The sequence below is a fragment of the Panthera pardus genome, unplaced genomic scaffold, assembly GCF_024362965.1.
Source record: "Panthera pardus isolate Hobbes unplaced genomic scaffold, ASM2436296v1 HiC_scaffold_6, whole genome shotgun sequence".
NCBI lineage: Eukaryota > Metazoa > Chordata > Mammalia > Carnivora > Felidae > Panthera > Panthera pardus.
The window spans coordinates 118,483,927-118,508,907 of record NW_026526991.1 but is presented as its reverse complement, the minus strand read 5'-3'; the positions used below and the strand labels follow the sequence as shown (position 1 = coordinate 118,508,907).

Below are 24,981 nucleotides of genomic sequence, written 5' to 3'. Positions count from 1 at the left end.
ATTATACTAGAAATAATTTTTTTACAAGACAAACTAGAAAGCCTCCAAATGTTTAGAAATTAAGCAATATACATCTAAATAACTCACAATAGAAATCACAATAAAAAATCACAACAGAAATTAGAAAATGTTTTGAAACAAATGAAAATAAAACAAATAGCCTTTTAAACAGCAAATATCAAAAAACAAAAAGTGGCTGAAAATCAATGATCTAGCAAACATCTCAAGATCCAAAGAAAAGTGAAGATAATAAATATAAGAACCGAAATGAATAGAAAATCATTATTTGAGCCTTGAACCAGCTTCTTGTTTTTACATATAAAAAGTACTTTTGATGATTTTAAGAATACACTGGCTTTTCCAGTAATATGCCTACTGTGTACAGTAGGAAAGAGCGTACTTATATTTTGTTCAGAATTTTATCATCGTTTAAGAGTATCATGTCACCAGTAGCAAAACTACTCACGGTACATAAAGTTATTGCACTGTTAGTGACTCTCTATATTGGTGCAAATATCTGACTGCTTCTCATATTGAATCGTTTATTACTTTATTATAAATCATTTTCTTTCCTTTCTATAAGAAAATTATAGACATTCCATAATATATGGAATAAGATATATATTACATATATAGATTTGTTATACAGGTAGTTTATATTATCTGTGAATTTCTCTTCAGAATAGTAAAGGAGAAATTTAAAAATATTCTTTACAGAATGAGAATATGGGGTCTGGCAGGGTTGAAAACAACTCGATTTGATGATTTTTAAGGCCCTTCCAGTCTTACCATTCTGAGACTTTAAGTACCCATTATTTCTTAGAATAGGTTTGACATATTTTGCAAGTTGTGAGTGGCAGGCACTATATCTGGAACAGTATGGCATTTAAATCTAATAACCCTTATAATGGATACTATTATCATTATTTATCTGAGGGGATGAATTCAGAGGAGTTACATAATTTGTCCAAGTTTACATATCTAGGAAGTACAGAGTTGGTCTGATTCCCAAACACATGCCCTTTTCATTCATTATCTCCAACAAAAGGTAAACACAACATGTTACTTTAGCTAGAAAAGCTAAATATTATCTGTGTGCAGAAGGGAGGTTAGGCCAATGTAAACATTTATAAGAGATCCCTGTCCAACACAGCAGAGAGATGGACTATATAAAGAGAGCAGTGATTTTCTTAAAGTCAGGACCAATTAAGGCAGTTATAAATGGAAGACATTTAAAAATATATTAGAATAAGTTTCAAGCCGTGCAAAGTTCACCAAAACAATTTTTATTTCCAGTGTTTAATTGGGTATGCACACAGGCATGACACAGGTTTGGATTCATTAAGTCCTCATGCAGAATTATATTCTTCTCGATAAAGAAGCCAGTTCCGTCCAGGTCACTATCTACACACCTATGTTACAACATTTATATCAAATCTGGTATCTGAAGAAAAGATACACATATAATATGTTCATTTAAGTTACGTATTTTACAGAAAGATTAAAAATTCAAGTCACACAAAACTCAAAAACTGTATTAAAAGTTTGAATATAAAACTCAGAGATCCACCTGGAATGACTAAAGAATGGAAGTTCCGTATCCACCTGTGTTAAAACTGGTAAATGTAATGAACTTTGTTACCAATAAAATGCGTTCATTTATTCAATGTAAGTTATCTAATTTTAACAATATGGCACCCTAATAACCAAATGGATTTTTATGATGAGGCACTTTTGTTAGTGATGAAACCAAAAGAACAAATTTGCTGCATACTAATAATGCCAGCTATTTTCTTCAGTAATCTTGGGTATACACTATGTAGTAAGTTGCAACAAATACCTTGCTCATTTGTATACAACTATCCTATATATATATATATATATATATATATATATATATACATATATATATATATATATATATGTTCTTCTGGCTGTAGTAATGCACTGTAAAGCTATTCCACAGTGCAAAATGATGAAACCAGCCCAAATGAAGGCTGCATAATAACAATTCTGGTACAAGAAAATATTTACAGAGTTACTGGAACGTGTAACAGTAGCCTTTTTTATTTGCTATGGAGGACATACCCCAGTTTAAAGACAGGGATGCAACTGTGCTTTATCGCCGGGGTTTCAGACAGTCGAGGAGGCTGGGCATTATAATGCTGCAGAACTAGCGTGTTGGCTCATGTTCTGGAAGCTTTCTCCATTTATTTGGTCAGGTGACTGGGGTGGGCTGGAAAGAAGGGGCCTGTTGGTTGAAGCCAAGGTACCGGGAGAGCCGCCCGCGTCGGCCTGGGAGGACAAAGGTGCGTGGGCCGTGGCTCCTTCCAAGGCGCGCGAGCTGTCGGGCTGGGGGCCCCCGGTCTCCCCTCTGCTGAGGTCGGAGGCGCTGGTGCGCAGGCGCTCCCTGGCCAGCCAGTCTGAGATGGAGAGGTCCTGGGCTGAGCACTTGGGCTTTAACCGATTCACAGCTGAAAGTTCGGATTCCCTCTCCGCACCCTGCTCGTGCGCCTTCCAAAAATTCAAAACACTGATCTCGGCGGCATCTCTGTGCCCTCCTAGCGTGTGCCGCCGTTTGATGTTTTTCCTCTTGGCCGCCTCGGCGCTCGCTTTTTGGGTTCCTACTCCGAACATGTCGTCGGCCGGCGCCCGGGGTCTCAGTTTTAACCGATCTGCTATCTTGGTCTTCCAAGTGGGCTCCTGTTTTTCGGATTCACTTCGGGTCGGTGTCAGTAAACTGCCCGTCGACTTTCCTTTCTTCATGACGTCAAACACCCGGGTTATGGCAGGGGCTTCTCGGTCGCTCTTGGCATCCCCGAGGCTGCCGCTGTCGGACTTGAACCGCGCCGATTTCTTCCTGGACAGGGTGTCGCACTCGATCAGCTTGTGGGAGCTGAAGAGCTGCCTTCGGCTGTCCAGGCTCGGTGTCAGACTTCCCTCCGTGCAACTGACCTCGCTGCCTTCCGAGTTCCTCCGGCTCGCCTTCCCGGCCTCCTGCAGCTTTCCCCGGAAGAGCCTGTCCGGGGCCAGGGCCGCGGGGAACACGGGGAAGTCACTCTCGCTGTCCGTCTCGACCGGCCGCCCCTCGCTGATGAGCTCGCTGCGCTCGTCGTCCGCCTCGTCCCCCTTGCTCTCGGCCACGGAGCGCACGTCGGGGCTCAGCCGGCTGCAGTCCAGGCTGGCCGGGTACGCGGTGGGTGGCGCGGCGGAACAGTCGGAGGTGGCGGTGCCCACGGTGGCCAGAACCTCGCCGCGTTTGCTTTCCGGGCTGGTGGACGTCTTGGTGGGAGGCCTGGCCGGAGAAGCCTGCGAGGAAGTGCTGGGCAGAGGGCCAGAGTCGGACCCCGGCTCTTCCAAGTGGGGGGACGACTTGTGCGCGGCCGGGGATCTGGAGCTGTCTCTCAGCAAGGGGAAGCGGCCGCTCAGCGTCGGAGACTTGCTGTGCCTCGAGCTGTGCGGGGGTGAGGGTTCTTCCGACGGCGCGCTCTCCTGCCGCGGGGGCGTCTTTTCATCTTTTGGGGCACCGCTGTCCTTCTTGGCGCTGTTTTCTTTGGAAAGGACGAGCCTTTGCTTTCTGCACAATGCCTCACTCTCTTTTTTGGACTCCTCTTTAAGGTCATTGTGACACTGTTCTGTGCTCTCTTTCTTAAAAAACACACTGTCCAGTTCGTCTTCTGAGCTGCTGGGCTGCGCCTTTTCTTTGGGCTTTTTCCTCTTGCGACTAGCGGCCGCGAATATGGAGGACACGAGCAGTTCCCTGCTGTACTGGTCTCTTCCAGATCCCCACGAGCCCTGAGAGGCAATCAGAGAAACGAGGCTTTCAACACAAGGACGCCACGGAGCTCGCCTGAAGAGGCCTTCCCCCAAACGTTTCTTACCGAGTTAGCTCTACGGAAGCTCTACGCACACTACAGAGTGTGGGGTTTTGTGCCTCCGTGTGACCTGGTCCCAAGAGACATTTTTCTTTCTTTATGACCAGTTCCAGGTCTTGGTAACTGGTGGTATTTATCTGGCAAGTCACAGCGCACATACATCCGTCTTTCACAGGGAAATAGTTCGTGCTTAGAGCTACCTAGAGCTCCTATTCTTGTTAGTTTCCCTGCACCTACCGACTGCCCCTGCTTGTGCAATGCTGGACCTACTTCAGGTTCCTTAATCTGGAACACAGGTTTGAGAGTTAATATTTTGACAGAGTTGCATACAATATTCTGCCATGGGTTACTAACATTGTATGACTGACTTCCGTGTTCTAATTACAGACGCCATATGATGCACATCTGGTATCAGATAAGCTCATTAAGGGAACCCTTTGGTCTTGCATTAGTTCAGCCAGACTGGGTCTTCAGACTTGCCTGGCCAATCAGGTAGGGAATGTCTCATTTATCTCAAGGTAACAACAAAACCAGACAATTCAAATAATGTAAGGTCAGTTAAAGATCTTAAATCCTTACCATAGAAGCACCATCATTGCTAAAGCTGTAGTGCAGGCTACTGGTTTCCTTAGCTATGCTCAATAGGGTCTTGACGACAACTATTTAATTAGTTTCTTCATAATGCCTATCTGCTAAGTCAAGGGTAGTGGTGGGCGAGGGGGTCAAGAAACATTTGATCACAGACCGTGGAAGACAAGCAGGAAGGCAGGAAGTATGCTGAGTAATAGAAGCAGAAAGTGTGTTTCTCTATTGTCATAAAGATCTGACACAAACTAAAACTACCGTATCAAAGTCGTAAAAAAAAAAAAAAAAAAGGAAACATTTAGGCTGTTGTATGAAAAAGCATTCACCACAATAAAATCACAGATTAAGAGAACTTTGTTTTTATGGGCTGGAAAGGAACACCCGGTTATCCAGTATCCTTCTAATTGGTTATCTACATTTTAACGCCTTCTGCTGAAGATTGTAGTGGAGAATGGTTGCGGTTGGACTCTGAATCAAGCCTGACCTTCCTTCCTCTGGCTTGCCGCACAGAACACTGAGCAAGTGATTTACTTTCCAACATCTCAATTTCGTTGTTTATTTAACCAAGACAAAATTAGATTACATTAAGATTTCCTAGGGTCCCCTACAAAATCCTATGATTCTGTGATCATATACGTGTTGGAGCAAATAATTTGGCTGTGGTTATTTTACAATTGAAAAATTGCTACAAAGAATTATACTACTTGTATATCCACCGTATTACAGGCAGAATACAACTACCACCATTGTTAACATGGAAAAGCTGTTATAACAACAGATTAAGAAATATGCACCTAGTAAGAGGGAAGGAGAGATTTCAAGTAACTCTGAAATCTCAAATATAACATCCAAATCTAAATCTGAAATCCTCTGGCAAAAAAACCCAACAAAACAAAACAAACAAACAAAAAGGAAACTGTCCTAGATCAAAGAAGCCTAAAGAAACATGACAATAAAATGCAAGGAGTGATCCTTCATTGCATCCTGTATAGGGAAATAAAAAACAATTTACATCATTGGGACAACATGGAAAATTTGTATAAAAACTCTACATTAGAAATAATAATGCTGTGTACTCATGCTAAGTACCTGGGTATTACGATTACCCTGTAATTTTACAGGACAATGCCCTGTTGTTTGGGGGTGGCTGCTGAAGCATTTAGGGATAAAGTGTTATCGTGTCTATATGTAACTCTCAAATGATCGACCCCCACATGTATATCAAGATTTACCAAATGATGAATCTAAGGCAAAAGGTGTGGGCGCTATTTTTCTGGTAACTTTTCTCTAGGTTTAAAATTTTTCAAAATAAAAAGCTGGGGCCAAAAGCCAGTAAAAATCACAACATAAGTTATAGCAAATGGTGTGATGTGACTGGAATATTTTGTAAAATTTCTGGCAAGAATTATAATTTAATCATACACAGCCCCGTTATGGAATTTAAACACGATATATAAATCTCTCGTCTCATTTCTGAATAGAACAATGTTTTAGGAAGTTTCTTGACAATTCTAGTTGCTACTGTCTCAGCAGAGCAAAGTTTGGACAAAGTGAACTAATAAAAAACTTCCCAAAACTACTCAAAATGTTGTATAGTTTGGCAGTGTTGTCAATGGCATACAAATTATGCAAAAATACTGAGTTTGCTGAAAGGAACCGAGAATATATATTTTCTTATGAAATATGTATCATTCAGAAGAATGTGTAATAGTCACAAAACCTATATTACTACTGAAATATTTACAGATGAAATACGATGCTTGAACTTGCTTCAGAGTAGTCCAGGAGGAGGGAAGTGGGTGAAATGCACATGAAACAAGATGGCCAGCCAGTGTTAATTGTTGAGAATGGATAATGGTTCCATGGGGACTCGTTATACTATCCTCTCTGCTTTTGTGTGTGTTAGAAAATTGTCATGTTTAAAAATGAAAAAGTGTCTACTCCTCTGGTTTAGGCTAAACTATGCTGAGAGAAACCCAACATTCCAACTCAAAATCCAGTATTCTACCATATTCTAAGAATCCATTCTTCCCTTTAAAAGACTTTGTCGGTCTGTGTCCGGAAACGCAGAAAGGGATGCATTTGTATACTCATCACAATAATCAGCCACAAGGCAACTCTCCCCGCCCCCTCCCCGCCCCCCCCCCCCCGACCAAAAATCAGCCACAAGGCAACTCCTCCCCAAAACTGTACGAAACAATTTACCTTAGATTTTGTTGAGTCACTAGTAGCTGAATCTGTGAGAAGTTAAATAAAACACGGTCAGTATCAGCCAATGTGTACTGTTTTCAACGGACAATGCAAAACTTATGGAAAGACAGGCACAGAACAAAATGTGAAAGCAGAACTCAAACAGAACAAGAGAACACAGTGGATAGTCAGAGCTCACAAAGATGCAAGCTGCACCACAGAAAGCCACCGCCATGAAAGGATGCTGTGAATTGAAGGCAGAGTCAGCTCGATGATAGGAATGGCAAAGGAGCCCTGGACTAGACAAGAACAGAAGCGCTAGTGTTTAATCGAATTTCTAACGAGTAAATCTAGCAATAAAGAAGCTGGAAGACCTTTGTAAGAATTGTACTATGTACCACATCCTGTATCTGAAACTGATACACAATGTAGAACTTTCAAGACTGTCAGCTGGCCTCGCTGCGAATTGAGACACTCATACTCGGTGTGCTTATGTTGATTTTTGTCAGACCGTCAGACTTCAATTTTGTAAGCACGTACTGCATGCATACGGATGCATTAGGTAACCCTGCTTCCAGGTCACTTTGGTTTGTAAATAATGCTGATCTTTGTGCTTTAGACCCCAGGGTCACATCTGTGCAGTCAGGGATCCTTTTGACTAGTTTGGTCAAATTGCTACCAGTTTTGTAATTATCTATCACAAATGCTATTATGGAAATGGAAAAATGGAGACCATAATTTTCACTGTCTGGCAAAAACTCAGATTATACAATTAGAAAGAGGGTAGGAAGGGGCTAGCGCTATTCAGGAGAGTACCAATTGTGCAATTTTTGTCTTTCAACTTGAGGGAAATTGATTTTCAAAATTAATGAGCTGAGCCCCATGCCACGCCCCTTTGAACACATGGCTAAATGCTTTATGACTTTAAGAACTGGTGGACCATACCATGCTATTTCTCCTCACGGTCTGCTTCAGAAATAACAAGAAACAGCAGAAAAACTTTTAAGAGAGTAGTATTGATCTGTTTACAATAATCTTGAAGAGAAAATTTACACCACAGATCAACCAGGTTTGCATTTACAAGAATCGGGGGTTTCTGCAGACAAGGCAGCTACAGTGTGGACAGCAATCCTCCTTCTTCCTACAGCTCCAGCTGTCCATCAGGGCCACCACAGAATCCACTAGCGACATTACCGTGTGATAGACTCCTCCCACTTCGCCTGTTCAACATCAGTATAGATTTGCCTGTGTCAGTAAGTGCTGAAAAAACCCTTTAGGACTCAAACAAGAACTAGAGACAAAGGGAGAACAGCGTGTGAAACAACATGCTAGATTTAGTGCAACAGTTTGGCAGGCGAAAATTGTCAGCAAAAGAGCCTAGGAAAACCACTACTTAACCAGACATTAGGGCGGCAAGAGAAAAACAGAAGAAAACGTCAAATAGATTGACTTTTTTACTGTGACATCTCTAGTGACAAATAATATACTGCATTTATGAAAATGGTGCCCACTTAGCAGTTCAACATATTTCGCTGGCTGCTTTCAAACAGAATGTCTAGCTCAAGAATAAGAACTACTTATATACAGTCCAGATCATACTTTCTGCCATCACAGCAACCACATATTCAGTAGCATATATCTGTTTTACCTTGTGATGACTATTACATGGAAACTGTGAATTAAAAAAAAAAGAACAAAACAGTGGTTTGCATGCTCATTTCCCTCCTATTTCCATTCGGACAAGCATTACAATTCCATGCACTGCCAATGGCATTATAGTCACTGGAAGATAATTAAGATCAATCAGAAAAGGAAGATTACGTTTTTTTATTAGTAGAAAGGAAAGAAAAATAAAGTAGAAGAAGAAGAAGAGGAAAAGGAAAAAAAAATCACAGTGAATTGTTACTTGTGACTGATTTGTTCTTTCATGTTATTAAGAATTTAGCTTTTAACCTAGAGATCAACACTGCCCAGGCAAAAGTTACCTGATACATCTCCAGGGGAGACTCCTGTCCTTCCAATGTTGGTGAGTAAATGATCTATGTTTGGCACTGGCTGGGACTCTACTGTGTTTTCCTCCTGCACTGTTGTCTATGGTTAATAAACAAACATCTCTTCATCATCTCTTCAAAGATACTTTAAAAGTCAAACAACATTTAGCAAAAGACACATTACTGAGTGGAGCACATGTGCTTAACTTTTTACACCGTTTACACATAGTTGATTAACTACAAAATAAGCATCATACTTGTATTTTCATTAGACCAGAAACTGAGGAGCTATAGACCTGCTTCCGGGGTGCAAAGCAGACAATAGCATACAAAGCAGGAAGGTGACACTGTTGTGTGGCATCGGGATCTGGTGTCCCAAATGAGAACAAGTCAGTACAAATGCTGACGGACAATACTTACAAGAGGCTCTTCGGCACCTTCTTCTGTGAAAAACCAGTCATGCTGAAAGTTAAAATAAAAAAGGTGAAAAGAGAAATGAAATAACCCCCTACATAGATCTATATTTTGGAGAATAATATAGGAAAAGAAAAAGGTAATTTTCTCAGTAAAAAAAAAAAAAAAAAAAAAAAAAAAAAAAAAATTATAATCAAATTCTGTCCTACCAAACATCAGCTGCTTACAACAAAAGGATTTTCTTGAGGAGACGAAGCCTGAACTTACGTGCTGGATAAGCGTCTCTACGATCTTGTACTGGTCTGGCATGTGAGTGACCATGTGGGTCATGTTATCTTCAGATGTTCTCACAAGAGTTGGGCCAAACACTATTGCTAGGTTTCTGGGTTCCATCTGGAACAAAGGATGTAATTGAAAGATATCAGAATGTCTCTTAAGAAAGTAGGCTTAAATTCCCATTGCGTGTTTGGCATTTTATTTCTGAAAGGTTCTTTTGATGAAAAAGAATTCAAAGAAGAATGGTTGGTTGATTGTGTGTAAAAAAAAAAAAAAAAAAAAAAAAAAAAATGCTTCCTAGTTAGGCTTTCTATAAGCTAATCTACACCTAACTTCTTTTTCCTGCTTTAATGACACGTACTATGCTTAACTGGCATTCGTTTTTTTCAATGAAGTCTTTGATTGCAAGCGACTGATCTGGTTCAAAACTAGTATTATGACAGCTACATTAACCGACAAAAATATGAAAATCAAAGGAAAAAAACATTCACGAAAGAAGAGGGCAACCCTCTCCCCTCAAAAATGAAAAACTGGAAAAGGTGCTCAGAGACACGTAACGTTTTCCAAATTTGTCCCTGTAGTACATTAAAAATGCAAATATTTAAAAACCTAAAGTCCGGAAATACTCTTTTCTGACCAATTTTTACTTCAGCGAAAACAAAGCTGTCCGCTTATCCTTGTGCCAATCTGAATGCCTCGACAGGGCATGCTTTTATGTTTGAACATTCATTTCCACGATATTTTGTATTCCTTGTTTAATTACATAGTTACCTAATGTATAGATCCTTTGTTTCCTTTTGTTATATCTTACAGTGTCTGGTGTCATATTTTGAATTTAGGATTTGATTAAAATGTCAAATAGCTTTAACCAACCCTGAAAACGTACCAGGAGGCTAAAAAAAATCACTGCAGTACTCAAAGAGTCAAACTGGTTCAGGGGGCCCCACTGCTATACTATTTTGGGAGAGCCAGGCGCATGCCCACACGCGTGCATACACACATTTTAGGTATGGTGCAAAGTGGAAAACGCACAGACTTCCTGTTCTGAAGTGATTTTTATGCATCAAATATGTTAACTACCGTAATACATGCATTATTACACTGTGCTCACTGCAGAGATATAAGTAGAAATTGCGATCAAAGTCAGTATTTTCATAGAAAGCTGACTTGGTGGAAAGAAAATCTGACAACAGGAAAGGCTGACTTGAACTGGGCTCACAGGCCTGTTTCTTATTTTCCCTCCGGGAGATGTTGTCCTCTTATTCCTCCATCTGTACTGGTGAAAGTGGCTCACAAAATAAAGTCCATCTCAAAGGTCTCATGCAAAATTTTTGCTAGATTCATTTACATTTGTAGACTAATGGTAACACACATTATTATTTCTGGTATACAGTCGTATTTATTATGCGGGTATATACTTGTAGCTGGCTCCTCCATAAGACTAATAACACAGGTAGTTCACAGTTTATTTAGTCATTCGTTATTTAAGGCAAATTCTGTATTTTTTGAAAGATGTTCCAGAAGTGTCATCAAATAAGTCAGGGAAATGAAATGCCTTAGTCACTTCTTAAAGAGTCACAGTGTTAGTTAACATATTAAAACCACTAAAAAAAATCTACAGTAAAGAAACCTGTTAAGTGTTGTTTAATTCAGTGCTTTCTACACTGATTAGACCATCAACCGCTACTTTTCCAGTGCTTCTAATACCAGCAAAAGTGATGAACTGATCAATGATGTAATGCACTTAGGGGAATGCTGAAATAATTAGAAAATACTTCAGCTATAATTGTATCGAGAACTCTTTGGATTCTACTGGATGAACTTCTGGAAACAGTACAGTCAATCTCTCTCTTGTTTTTTCCTTTTTCCTTTTATAGCCCTATCACTACTGAGGAAATTGAGAGCCTGAAGGATATTATAACACTGCTTGTAAACTGCTCAATCTGCAGGGAAAGGGCTTGACACTGTTCTCACACTCCAGCCTTACTACAGCTGTGAGCAACTGTCTTCCAGAACACCACAGACACTGAACTGACTGAATCGATGCTTTTCTCTACCTTAAGCAGGCATAACTCTTAGAAAAGGGGGACAGCAGTGTCCTGAGCTTGTGGTATTCTGTGTTTTTCTTCTCCAGAAGCCAAAATGACTTCGTTTAAATATTTGTCAGTAATGCTGAGCTTCAGAAAACCATCATTTTGCAACCTCTAATGATATAATGGGTTTAGGCAACAATCACCAGTGACGGATAAAAATGATGAATGAAGACTACAACGGTATCAACCAAACACAATGTGTGGAACTTTAGATAATGATTTAAACAAACAGGTGTACAAAGACATTTCTTGAAACCAATCAGGAAAAACTGAACACAAACTGAGTATCAGATCATTTCGAAGGGTAACTAATCTTGGTGTGTTTGATAAAGGGAATGCGATGGTGTTGTTTAAACAAGCAAACAGGAAGGTCTTATCTGCTTAACACAAAACAAACCAAGAACAGGTCAGTTTTGCTGTATACACCACTTGGTACATCTGGATCACTGTAGCACGCAAAAGTGTCACAAATGGTGCCTATCCAAAATACTGATACACAGCTGAAAAATAAAAGAAGGTTTTGACTTTTTTAAAATTTTTCTTGCTGGATAAATGTGAAAAGAAATGTGTTTTTCAAATGGTGACAACTGATATTTTGGGATCTTTTCCTTTTAAGGGTGATCTTTACAGGGGCTCACCGGCCAACAGGATTTCAGAGCCTTTGCTGAATTGTAACCCCGTTTTTGATAGACGTGAAGCAATGAAACTTATCTTTTCAACTAAAGCCACTGAAAGTATACCTCTTCCATATGTACTTTACTCACCTTATTTTTTTCTGAATTTTCTGCCACTGTCTTCAGATGAGCAGAAAGGAACTTAAGAGTTTCGTAATGATGTTCGGGCAAGTCGTGGATCTGAAACATATTAGTTTCATGGTGGATTTAAAGGCTGAATTTCAGTTGTACCTCCAAAAATAGAAAATAATACCTACTAGTCTTTTTAACGTTTTCAGACGGTCTAGAGGATCTTCTTTACGGTTGGCCTCAATGAAGTCGGCATATTTATCTGACAACAATAAGAACAATAAAAAGAAATTTATCTTAAATTGCTTAGGTGGGTTATAATCTGGATTGCCTCTGAGGTTCAACTTCAAAACACCACACACACATTTAAAATGTAGGAATGACCCCAAATAGCCTTTGAAATGTAAGTCTCCAAACCTGCTACTGTTTTTAACGATCCTCTAAGATTTATCATCAAATAAAATTCCCTAAAATGTGAGTTCTCTGAGGGTACTGTCCTCTATTTGTAGTCTGTCCATTCTTTTCTCCCCCCAACCACAACATTGAGAACAGTGTCTTAATAAGTCAAATATTTGGCTCGACTGAAAAAATGTTTTTCTACTAATTGTACCGTAGTATGTCTGAAAATTTTGACAGAGGACAATAACACATTTTTAATCTGACAAGTAAACATGCATGAACAGGATAAGATATGTTTTATTGAACCTACATAATTTTATAAACTTTTTCACTGAAATTTATCAGGGCGAAAAACCAATCTGAATGACAAAAAATAGCTATAATTTTAAAGAAAATAGCCATAATTATGGTTTACACAGAAGTAACAAGTAAATAAAATCTCCTGCTTCCTTTAACAAAATATTTTCTCCAGGTTCAATTTAATATTCTCTGGCTTTCCAACAATGTCATTTTAAACTATTTCAACTGGTATCTTTTGTGTGGGAGTTCACTCACCATTCGTGAAGAGAGGCTCAGGGAGTTTTCTGAAGAAGGATTTTAGTAGACTGCTTATCACATTCAAATCTCGCCATTTCTGGGGGTGCAAAAATAGAAATGTGGCATTTTTGTTGTCAGTGCTACCAAAGGGGAAAAAAAAACACAGATCAGGTATTCAAACAGATATAAACACACTTACATCGTCTTGTATATCAATATCCGCCATTCCCTTGTTGAGCTCCTCCTGCATACTTGAGATGGCTGCATTATTTCCAGGAACTCTGTAAATACCTGTATATTCAAGACCTCTTTCTTCAACTAATTTGCAACATATGTCAACTATTAATGGAATATACTGCAAAACAAGAAATAAATATTTTATTTAATACAGCACAAATGTTCATATTTGTTAGTAGATGTATATCGTAGCTAAAAGGCCCTTTCCATCCAAGAGGAAAAACATCAATCACTGTTGTTTGATAGAGAGAAAATGAAGAATGCAGACATGGCAGAACCAGGAATAGATCAAAGCAGCAAGAGAGATTTGGGACAGTGGGAGGAGAACAATTAGGTCAAGACAGAGAGAGGAGGGTCCCCAGGGAGATGAAGGTCTGAAGAGGAAACGAGGAAAGTCTGCAGTAATGAGAATGTGGGCATGACTCAGGTGGATAAAGGGGAACAAGGTCAAAAAAAGAAGAGGGGGAGAGAACAACATCAGTCAACTCATGACACAAATCCTAACATGGACGCTGTATACACACACGCGCGTGCACACACACACACACACACACACACGCACATTTACATTTATTATTACTTTCTTAATCAGGTTCTTGTTCTCATCCTTCTTTTAAGATGCTAAAAGCAGAAACACACAAGATTTGAAAATGAACTCTTACCATTTCAGATACATTTCAGATATATTCCTAATGGATGAATCATGATTCGATTTCAGAGTGAATATGTTAGAAAAAAATGCGTTTATAGATAAAATTACTCAGCACACCCTGACAGGTCAGCAATGCTCAGGGAAGCTGGGTCTGCTAGGAGGAGGAACATGCTGGGCAGACTGACACACACTCTCTGTTATCTGACTGGCTGTGTACTCAGGTCCTACAATGATTATAATTGAACTAGTGACTGTAGGAAATCCAGGTGGCTGGGATCTCATACCCGATTGGTGTGTGCGGGTGGGCAGTCGTCTAGTCTGACACCGAACGTTCCTGTAGCAGTAGGCTTTTTTTCAAACGTCTTTCTCATAATACTTGGAATGCCTTTTCTCCACGTGCCTTTGTCTTTTGGGGGACTGGTATCGTCTTTTGTTATGCAAGAAAAAGACATAAGAAAAAAATGAAAACAAGCACAGTTAAATCATGTCCTTTATCAATATTTCTATAAATCAGAGTACTGTCTTATAAATAATATCTCCTATATTTATCAAAAATATTATATTCTCTTCTCTTCCTAACATAGCACTCCTTCTAACCTTCTATGTAATTTAATCAGAATCTGTTCCGCTTCTCCACCCTTTTACAACCTGCAGTTTTCTTTAAAACAGTCAGGAAATTAGGATCAATGTGACTTCTTGATAGTGAGATTTTAGCAAAAGGCAACATGATGGTTTTATCTGACAATGACAGTGCCTGTGTCCTCTGCATTAATCACATTTGCAGTGTCTTTTACGTAGATGTATGTGTTATATTTTCCTTCACTTCATCTACTACAAGACAAAGACTCATCTTAAGGGAAAGGGCCCATTAGCCTAGACCAGGTCCAAGGTGACCTTTGAGCTAGCTCACACTGGGCTGAGGTCAGCAGAAATGGTACAGAGAAACATGAAATACCTTTAAAATCCCAATCTTAAACCATTGTATTTGTCAAATTTCTCCAGAAATGCTAACATCAGTACCTTTACTGAGAAGTTTCCTTTCTGACTCTTCCTTGGGAGAGTGTGGACTTTGAGTCTTTGGCTCTGATTTAGCACCAAGCAGAGTCTGCCGGATGCTGAGACTCTGGCGAGGTGTTTTTGGCAACTGTTCTGCTTTGCTGCTGAAAGAAACGAACATTTCTTAACAATTATGTATTTTACATCCAAAATAACTTGTAGGCATGGTGGGATTCTCACCTCATCAGACTGTTATATTCTTTTATTCTTCGACTAATTAGATCCCTGTTAGTCACTCCAGTGTCCTACAGAATGAACAGGAGGTAAGATTAGAAAATCAATTCTAAACTTAAGTGGGGATCTCTACTTATTTTTTGAAGCTCTTTATTGTACTACATTGCTTAGTAAATACAAACCCTATATTCTCAGTGCGCTTGTTTTGAAACCTCTGTTCAACATCACCCAACATCACTCTGCAATAAATGATCCAAATACTTCCCACCCACTGCCAAAAGAGCTTTCTGTTTCTTTTCTGTACTCCTACGATACCTAGACTAAAGCCAGCAAGCAGCAGGTGTTCAAACTTATCGATCTGACATTTTTTATCAATGGCAGAAAGCAGAGAGTCATTTTTTCCCCCTCTAACACCAGAAATGATCAGCATTTCAAAATAATACAGTTGTGGGGGCGCCTGGGTGGCTCGGTTGGTTGAGCGTCCAACGTCGGCTCAGGTCATGATCTCATGGTTTGTGGGTTCGAGTCCCGCGTCGGGCTCTGTGCTGACAGCTCAGAGCCTGGAGCCTGTTTCAGATTCTGTATCTCCCTCCCTCTCTGCCCCTCCCCACTCTCTTTCTCTCTCAAAAATAAATAAACATTAAAAAAAACCCAGTTGGATAAAGGATAGAAAAATACTGTCAAAATTTGTTAATGATGAATCATAGAAACATTGAGATTGGGGGTGACTTAGTGTCAGAAATGGTACTTAGATTATCCGAAGAGAAAAGCACAAAACTGGGCTTTTCAAGTTCAACAGATTAACTTTTATAATATGCTATACGGTAAACTCAGATTTGACCATGAAGTGATGATTGTTTTCTACTGATTCCAATTATACATCGACATGTATCCCCGTTTTTTTTATTAGTCTCATTTTGATTAGAATGAACAATTCAATTTACAAATATACTTTGGAGTCAAACAATCTCGAGTTCAAATACTCTTCCTACCAAGCAGCTGAGAGATCACACAGTTAAGATCGACAGTAAGATCGCCTGGGTTTAAATTCTAGCCCTGACACTTACCAGCTGTGTAACCTGGAGGAAATTACTTAACCTCTCTTTGCCAGTGTCCTTGTTTATAAAACGGTGATGACACATTCATATGGTTGCTGAAATTTATTCATGTAAAAAGTTCTTACTCTCCCTGTTTACTCTGAAAAACTTCAAGTCTGAAGCTTTACAGTGGTGGTGTAAAACAAAGGTTGTATTGAAATGGATCTGGTGTTAATTTTTAACTACAAAGACGGTAGGGTGTAAACTATCAGAGAGAAAAGCACAGACTTTTTCCTAAGACCTAAGACCTTTTTTCATAATCTGAATTGACGTAATGGAAATGACGACATTAGAGAACATAACTTTACAGTTAATCTGGGTGTCCCTGTGCACCGTGAGTTAAGGGAAAAGAGTGTTGTGCTTTCTTTGTGTGTGCCTTAACAATGAGCACAAAAGGTGAGAACAATGTGTAAGAAACACTGTGTTAATGATATGAGAAGATACTCTTGAGCAAAAGTTATAGACTTAATCACCACCGAATGTGCACTGTCAGGTTTATAATTATGTACCCTGAAAACACTACCTTTATGAATGAAATTCCTGTTGTAAAAAATATCTTGCTGCTTGTGAGCCAGAAACCCTCAAGTCCCTACATATTTCTTATTGAAAAGAAAAACAAGCTTATCCCATGATTTCTGACAATGCAAGTTTTCTTGAAAACCAATGACTAAATTCTAGCAGGCTCTATTATATTCTTGACTGAATTTATATTTCCATTAACAAAAATCCTCCTATCAGTATCGCTTTGCATTTATACAGTAATTTGTTTTGACAAGTATTTTCACTATAACTTAAGCCTCACAGTAATCCTGTTTTTGAGATAAGGAGCCAGAGCTGGAATTACTTAGTAATGACCAGGACTAGGACCTAGGATTTCCTGACCCTGCTTCTAAGAAAGTAGGCAAAATATAGGAATTATCTCTTTTTGTAGTTCAGTAATGGAGATTTTCAAAATAATATTGAGTAGGGACATGTGAGTTTTCCTTTTGATCAATTTTTCAAGCAAAAATAGCATATAACTTGTTTTTAATGTTTATTTTTGAGAGACAGAGCAAGAGGGGGAGAGGGGCAGACCGAGACAGAGACACACACAGAATCCGAAACAGGCTCCAAGCGGTCAGCACAGAATCCAATGTGGGGCTCGAACTCACAAACCGCGAGATCGTGACCTGAGCTGAAGTTGGCGCTCAACCAGCTGAACCACTCAGCGCCCCCCTTATAACTTCTTTTTAAATGATGTATCAGATCCTTTCAGTCTTCCTAAGAAAAATGTCACAAAAGAATCTGGTTTTACAAGCACCACTCTGAACACACACCTCCTCATTGAGGTTGCTGCTCTCCTGGATGGTCTTGATCCACGCTAGCATGTCGTCTCTGTCCTCGGCCTGGAAAAGGCACTCGCAGTCTGATGTGGTGAGTCGAAACACATTTTTCCTCTTGGTCTCGCTGTACGAGATGTCTATTAAGCAAGCATTGACGCTGATGGGCTGTTCTTCTTCAGACGGAGTCATCTGTTCCCTTTTATCTTTGTACAAGTACAGCGAATGGCCCCGAAGCACAACATACATCTGTTTCCACGGCCGAATACTTCCACCAACTCGCTGGAAAACATGGAACAGTTCAGGAATACTTAATGCGTGGCACAGTCTTAGTGACAGGATAAACACACCAAGCAATACTGTTAACACACAAATGGACACCAAGTCTAGCAGGTGTCTGATTCACGATCGTATGCGTTGGCCAGGAGAGGATTGGCAAATTGTGCGGAGGGTAAACCAAGCTAGGCAAGGTATTCATGACAAAATCAAGGACAGTGAAATGTCAACTTTAATTTTGGTCGGAGAAAAAAAACTATTTTACCGTTCATGAACAAAGTAATTAAGATAAATTGAACAAAGCAAGGTAAAACAAGAGTAGCAAAATACGTAAAATATATAAAAATGGTAAGAGAACAAAAAGTAAGAAAAAAATCAGTCAGAAAAGTCTTTTGAGTGAAAGTAAGGCTGACGACAAAGTCCCAGCTCATGCAAATGACAAATAATGCTTAAAAACAGCATGTACAAGGAATGAATTAAGTTAACAAGACTGATCAACTTTATGCGGTCAAGCAACAATATCCATATCCAAGGTGGGTTTTTCTTAAAAATTAAACTCTTTTGACAGTATTAAAATTTTTTTATAAATAATCTGCCCAAATATTGTAAGAAATTTATGGCAAAGGTTTTATTGTATTGAAATCTACTTAATGAAGCATATAGATATTGTGATACTCATTTATATAACTCAATATTTATAAAATAAAGTGAAACAAGGAAATTATAAAAGCAATTTAAAAGAATAAAATGGGAAAGCTAAATAAAATATTTAAAATTATTAATATGGAGAATTGTCACTCCCTAAAGGAGGACTCCGAAAATCTCTGGCTAATAAACTGATAAGAAAAGCTGAGTTCCTTCTTGAATAACTTCATTTCTCTTTTATGCTGGCAAAATATAAGACAGTATACTCCATTTGCAGTTGATACACAGGACAAAAATATACAAAATTAAATCAATGATTAGAATTTTTTTAAGTAACTTTTTCCTTTATGTAAAAAACTATTTTTTATAAAAAAGTGACAGAATTTTATTTATTTTTTTTAAATGTTTATTTATTTATTTTTGCGAGATCATAGATGAGTGGGTGCAGGACAGAGAGAGACAGAGAGAAAGAGAGACACAGAGAGAGAGACAGAGAATCCCATGAACTTCGAGATCATGCCCTGAGCTCGAATCAAGAGTCAGACGCTTAACTGGCTGAGCCGCCCAGGCACCTGGAAAAAGATACTTCTATGTGATGTTTTCTACTCTTAATTCTGGATAATTTGCCGTCTCATCTGTACAGATTTTATGTGTTACTTCACAGGGGCTGCCTTCCATACACTCGCAGTAGCTGAGAAAACATACTACCTTGCCCTTATCGGTGACAAGTGGTCGGAAATGGAGCCATCCTTCCTTTGCAGCATCACTGAAAACCTCTGAGGAAGAATCTTTCCTGGACCCAGAGTCTTCTGATGACTTCTGGCTGTCTATGATCTACAGAGAAGGTCAAAAAAATATAGTAAAATATCCTTTTCCTTTATAAATATTTGCACATGGAAACTGCTTTACTGAAAACAACTCTTTTTACTGTTTATTTTTGGGAGAAAGAGAGAGAGGGAGAGCCAGCCGTGTGAGTGGGGAAGGGGCAGAGAGAGAAAGAGATCTGAAGCGGGGTCTATGCTGACAGCACAGAGCCCGATGCAGGGCTTGAACTCATGAACCATGAGATCATGGCCTTGAGCCTAAGTCAGAAACTTAACTGACTGAGCCACCCAAGCGCCCCTGAAAAAAATCTTTAACGTTCCAAAATGAATGGTTATTTTTGAAGAATACCAACTTCATCAATTCCGTTAGAAAATGTTCTGGTCTTGTTGAAAAAAAAAAAAACCAAAACACGTGAATTGTGAATTGACTGCCATCATTTTTTAAAGGTCATCTGTAGGAAGTTTTTCATCTTTAAAAAAATAACAGAAATAGTATGATGTTCCTGCTCTCGAGAGCTCACATTTTCGTGAGCAAAGACAAATCAGAATAAAAAATAAAAACAAGAAAATGATCAGATTGTGATTAGTACCATTTGGGAAAGGAAAACTGAGATGTTGTAACAAATGACTGAGTAGCGGCTGTAAGTTCAAGGCCTACTGAAGGAAGAATATTTAAGATGAAATATGGAGGAAAGGGGCCATCCATGATAGGTCAGGAAAAAGAACAGTTCCGGGAGAATGTATAGCTAATGAATGTACATTCATCATTATCGCTTCAGGGCGTGTTCTGGAGGTACAGTGAATAACACTTGATATGGGGGAGGGTGAAAAAGAAGCAACAAGGCTAACTCCCAGTTTGGGGGCTTGAAAACTGGGTGAAGTGGACCTAGTGGGATGGGGAAAACTGGATAAGCATGTCTGGGGTATAACCCAGATCTATTTGGCCACTAAACCTTGATTGCTTATTAAACAGCCAAATAAAGATGTCAAAAGGGTAGCAGCCTACATGAGCTGCAGCTTGGGGAAGAGGCCATCGCCAGCAGTATAAACTGTGGGAGATCTCTGGAAAAGATCATGTTGGCAACGAGGGCAGATAGAGATGAAAGAGGGGTCAGAACCAGTTCTAGACATTCCAACATTTGAAATGTTAGAATGGCAGAGGCAGAAATGGAAACCAGCAGAAGAAAGCGTTTTAGAAAGGCAGTGGGAAATGGTGTTGGATACTACTGGAAGGTCAAAGAAGTTAAAAATCGAAAATAACCGTTAGTTTGGGGACCTTGAACATCACTGGTAATCTTGGCATGAGCAGGGTCATTCTGGTACATGTGGGGTGAGAAAGATGTGACGTGAGGAAGTGGACCGACTGGCCATTTTTTTCAAGCAGTTTTGCTGTGAACAGTGGAAGAGAAAATATGAGGAGGAAATAGAGGGGGATGTAGATTCAAGGAAGGTTTGTTTGTTTGTCTTTTAAATATAGCAAATAGTAGAACGCGCCCATATGATGGTGAATGAGCCACTGGCGAGAGCGATTCTGCAGAGGGGAGAACGATCTCGAGAAAGCGAAAAGTGATAGAATCCAAAGAAATGTGGACGTAGCCTTTTAACCGGATCATGTTCCCAGTAAACGGATACTTAAGAGTAAAGGAGGCAGAAACCATGGGTGCAAATGAAGATGGCTGAGATTTCTGGAGAATGTGAAACAAGGAAATTCCTGTCTAACAGCCTTCTGTGTGTGTTGTCAACAAAGTAGGAAGGGAGAGTAGACGAGAGAGGACGGGGTGAACTGTACCGAGGAAAGCGGAGGGTAGGAGTGAAATGATAATTTTGAGGAAAGAAAAATATGCATACGGCAAGATACAGGGCGGCTGCGTAGTTCGATTTTGGGCCGTAAACTGATAGAGTGAGAAAAATCGGCACAATGTGTGTGAAGTATATATATTGATGAATACGTTTAGAAATTAGAAAAGAACACCTTATAAATAATATTTTCCAAATGCACCTGAAAGGGACAGAATATAGGATAATAGCAGTAATTTCCTGTGAAGAGCCAAAGTAAGCTAAGGTAAATAGAAACATTTATCATTTGCTGATATTTAAAAAATATTGAATACCAACCTTGATTCCCTTCAGGCTAGAAACGTGCTTAAAGGACCTGTCGGAAAGAAATGTATAAATATTTGCCATAAATGCATAAGACACCTTAGAGATGTAAAAACAAATTGAGTGTCACAAGTTAGTTTTCGATAATAAGCTGATGTTTCATCATTACCATGTTGAATGCTCACTGTTCAATGCAAATGAGACAAACAGCTAATTTTCTAAATACTTACACTTTTGATTCCATGCTAGAAGCTTTCTTAGTGGATCTGGTCAATTAAAATGGTTTCTGCATAAAGTTTGAGAGTTTATCCTTCTTTTTAGATGAAAGAAAAAAACCACTCGGGCTGAACACTGGGCTTTAGAATAAATTATCAGTTAACCATAGTTGCAATGCTCTGTTAAGGGTTCCCACAATGTTACAATGATTGATAATGTGGCAGGGAGACCATTCTTCCTGCCAACCGCATTCGGGATGCTTTGATATGGAGACCAGTGGCTGCCAGTGAAAAGGCTTAGGGCTTCCAAAGATAGGTGTGCTTTAACTACTCAAAATAATTTCACTTTAGGGGACAAAGTTGTTTTGCTGGGTTTTTTTTAATTCAAAATTAATTTTAAGAAATTTAGGATTCTAAACAACAGCAGTGAGAGTGGACATCCCTGTCGTGTTCCTGATCTCAGGGGGAAAGCTCTCAGTTTTTCCTCATTGAGGATGATATTAGTTGTGGGCTTTTTATAAATGGCTTTTATGATGTTTAAGTATGTTCCTTCTATCCCAACTTTCTCAAGGGTTTTATTAAGAAAGGATGCTGAATTTGGTCAAATGCTTTCTCTGCATCGATTGACAGGATCATATGGTTCTTATCTTTTCTTTTATTAATGTGATATATCACATTGATGGATTTGCGAATATTGAACCAGCCTTGCAGCCCAGGAATGAATCCCACTTGATCATGGTGAATAATTCTTTTTATATGCTGTTGAATTGATTTGCTAGTATCTTGTTGAGAATTTCTGCATCCATATTCATCAGGGATATTGGCCTGTAGTTCTCTTTTTTTGCTGGGTCTCTGTCTAGTTTGGGAATCAAAGTAATGCTGGCTTCATAGAATGAGTCTGGAAGTTTTCTTTCCCTTTCTATTTTTTGGAACAGCTTGAGAAGGATAGGTATTATCTCTGCTTTAAATGTCTGGTAGAATTCCCCAGGGAAGCCATCTGGTCCTGGACTCTTATTTGTTGGGAGATTTTTGATAACTGATTCAATTTCTTCACTGGTTATGGATCTGTTCAAATTTTCTATTTCTTCCTGTTTGAGTTTTGGAAGTGTGTGGGTGCTTAAGAATTTGTCCATTTCTTCCAGGTTGTCCAGTTTGTTGGCATATAATTTTTCATAGTATTCCCTGATAATTGCTTGCATTTCTGAGGGATTGGTTGTAAGAATTCCATTTTCATTCATGATTTTTTATCTATTTGGGTCCTCTCCCTTTTCTTTTTGAGAAGCCTGGCTAGAGGTTTATCAATTTTGTTTATTTTTTCAAAAAAACAACTCTTGGTTTCATTGATCTGCTCTACAGTTTTTTTAGATTCTATATTGTTCATTTCTGCTCTGATCTTTATTATTTCTCTTCTTCTGCTGGGTTTGGGGTATCTTTGCTGTTCTGCTTCTATTTCCTTTAGGTGTGCTGTTAGATTTTGTATTTGGGATTTTTCCTGTTTCTTGAGATAGGCCTGGATTGCAATGTATTTTCCTCTCAGGACTGCCTTCGCTGCATCCCAAAGCGAAGGATGTTGGATTGTTGTATTTTCATTTTCATTTGTTTCCATATATTTTTAAATTTCTTCTCTAACTGCCTGGTTGACCCATTCATTCTTTAGTAGGGTGTTCTTTAACCTCCATGCTTTTGGAGGTTTTCCAGACAATAGCCAAATTATGGAAAGAGCCTAAATGTCCATCAACTGATGAATGGATAAAGGAGATGTGGTTTATATACACAATGGAATACTACTTGGCAATGAGAAAGAATGAAATATGGCCTTTTGTAGCAATGTGGATGGAACTGGAGAATGTTATGCTAAGTGAAATAAGTCACACAGAGAAAGACAGATACCATATGTTTTCACTCATATGTGGGTCCTGAGAAACTTAACAGAAGACCGAGGGGAGAGAAAGTGGGAAAAAAAAAGTTACAGAGAGGGAAGGAGGCAAACCATGAGAGACTCTTAAGAACTGAGAATAAACTGAGGGTTGATGGGGGGTGAGAGGGAGGGGAAAGTGGGTGACGGGCATTGAGGAGGGTACCTGTTGGGATGAGCACTGGGTGTTGTATGGAAACCAATTTGATAACAAATTTCATATTAAAAACATAAAAATAAATTTAAAAAATCATAAATGAGAGACAATAGCATCTGCTTTAAAGAGCTGTTACAAAGATCAGTGATAATATATGTAATATGCCCCAGAACATTGCTTAGCACGTAATAAATGTTCAAAAAGCAAAAAAAAAAAAAAAGGATTTGATTGTAAGATGGGACTGAAGATGGCACTCCCGTTCCTTTTCAAACCGCCCTGAACAAGATCGCTAGAAACAGATACGCAAACTTCATCTACCAGTATCAGGAGACACGTGTAACTCTGAACTACAATATATACATACATGAAGATAGGGGGTTAAACACAGGGAAGACAAGAATGGATACCGGAAGAGAGGACACCCCTAGCGGCGTATTTCAGACAACACTGCAGTGCGCTGCTCACTGAGAGATCAAAACCTTCCCTTGTTTGGAACGTGGGAAACCGGGTGCCAGAGCTGGTGACAGGAGCCTCGCTCGTCACCACAGATATCAGGGTTTATGAAAACGAAGGAGGAAACACACAGTCTGGCCATCTCTGCAGGGAACAGTGTGTAGTTGGTGCAGGGTATCTTTCGGGGAGGAAGAAGTGAAGGCAAAAATAGGTCACGAATTCAACTCTGCATCATTAGAAAACTTCCTGTTAGCCCGGACCACTGCCATGGCCACACCTCACACAAACTTCCCCCATGTGGTTGGTCCAGGAAGAACTGACTTTATTGGAATATAAGTAACAATCAAATGGAAGCCTCAGAGAATCTTTCCAAAAATACCATGATAAAAAACGACAAATTGTTCTTTGACCGAAGGTTCAATATCATAAAAATGTCAATGTTCCTTAAGTTAATCTTAGAAATTAAACACTGTGCCATTAAAAATATCCATAAAAATTTAAGAACTAGAAAATTGACTTTAAACTTCAAATAGTAAAATAAAAATAGCCAGGAGAATTTGGAAAAACATAATGTAATGAGAGAATGGCCTTACCAGATGATAAATACATTATAAAACCACCACAAAAAACCACCACAAGTAACAGAATCTGGTGTACACGAGTGGATAGATAAATCAACTGAACAGAAAGGAGGCTAAAAATAAAACTAAATATACATAATAATTTAATATATAATAAAGATGAAATATCAGTGGGAA

The 24,981-nt window shown here is 39.1% G+C and overlaps 1 protein-coding gene across 7 annotated transcripts in view; it reads right to left on the bottom strand.

Moving 5' to 3' along the window:
* Positions 1-1,270: 1,270 nt before the first annotated feature.
* Positions 1,271-24,981, bottom strand: part of ARHGAP21 (Rho GTPase activating protein 21) — a 136,500-nt gene continuing 112,789 nt past the window's right edge. For 5 of the 7 annotated variants that reach the window (XM_019432586.2, XM_019432587.2, XM_053895546.1 and 2 more), the window contains 15 exons: positions 21,499-21,535; positions 19,268-19,393; positions 17,636-17,920; positions 15,229-15,293; positions 15,013-15,152; positions 14,277-14,419; positions 13,303-13,458; positions 13,122-13,200; positions 12,356-12,429; positions 12,189-12,278; positions 9,323-9,448; positions 9,062-9,103; positions 8,636-8,741; positions 6,666-6,697; positions 1,271-3,795 (listed from right to left, as the gene is read on the bottom strand). In XM_019432586.2, coding sequence (XP_019288131.2) covers positions 2,158-3,795; positions 6,666-6,697; positions 8,636-8,741; positions 9,062-9,103; positions 9,323-9,448; positions 12,189-12,278; positions 12,356-12,429; positions 13,122-13,200; positions 13,303-13,458; positions 14,277-14,419; positions 15,013-15,152; positions 15,229-15,293; positions 17,636-17,920; positions 19,268-19,393; positions 21,499-21,535 — 3,139 coding nt within the window. In that variant the 3' untranslated portion in view covers positions 1,271-2,157. The remainder of the gene's footprint in view (positions 3,796-6,665; positions 6,698-8,635; positions 8,742-9,061; positions 9,104-9,322; positions 9,449-12,188; positions 12,279-12,355; positions 12,430-13,121; positions 13,201-13,302; positions 13,459-14,276; positions 14,420-15,012; positions 15,153-15,228; positions 15,294-17,635; positions 17,921-19,267; positions 19,394-21,498; positions 21,536-24,981) is intronic. The other 2 variants (XM_019432588.2, XM_019432590.2) reach the window with 1 other exon arrangement.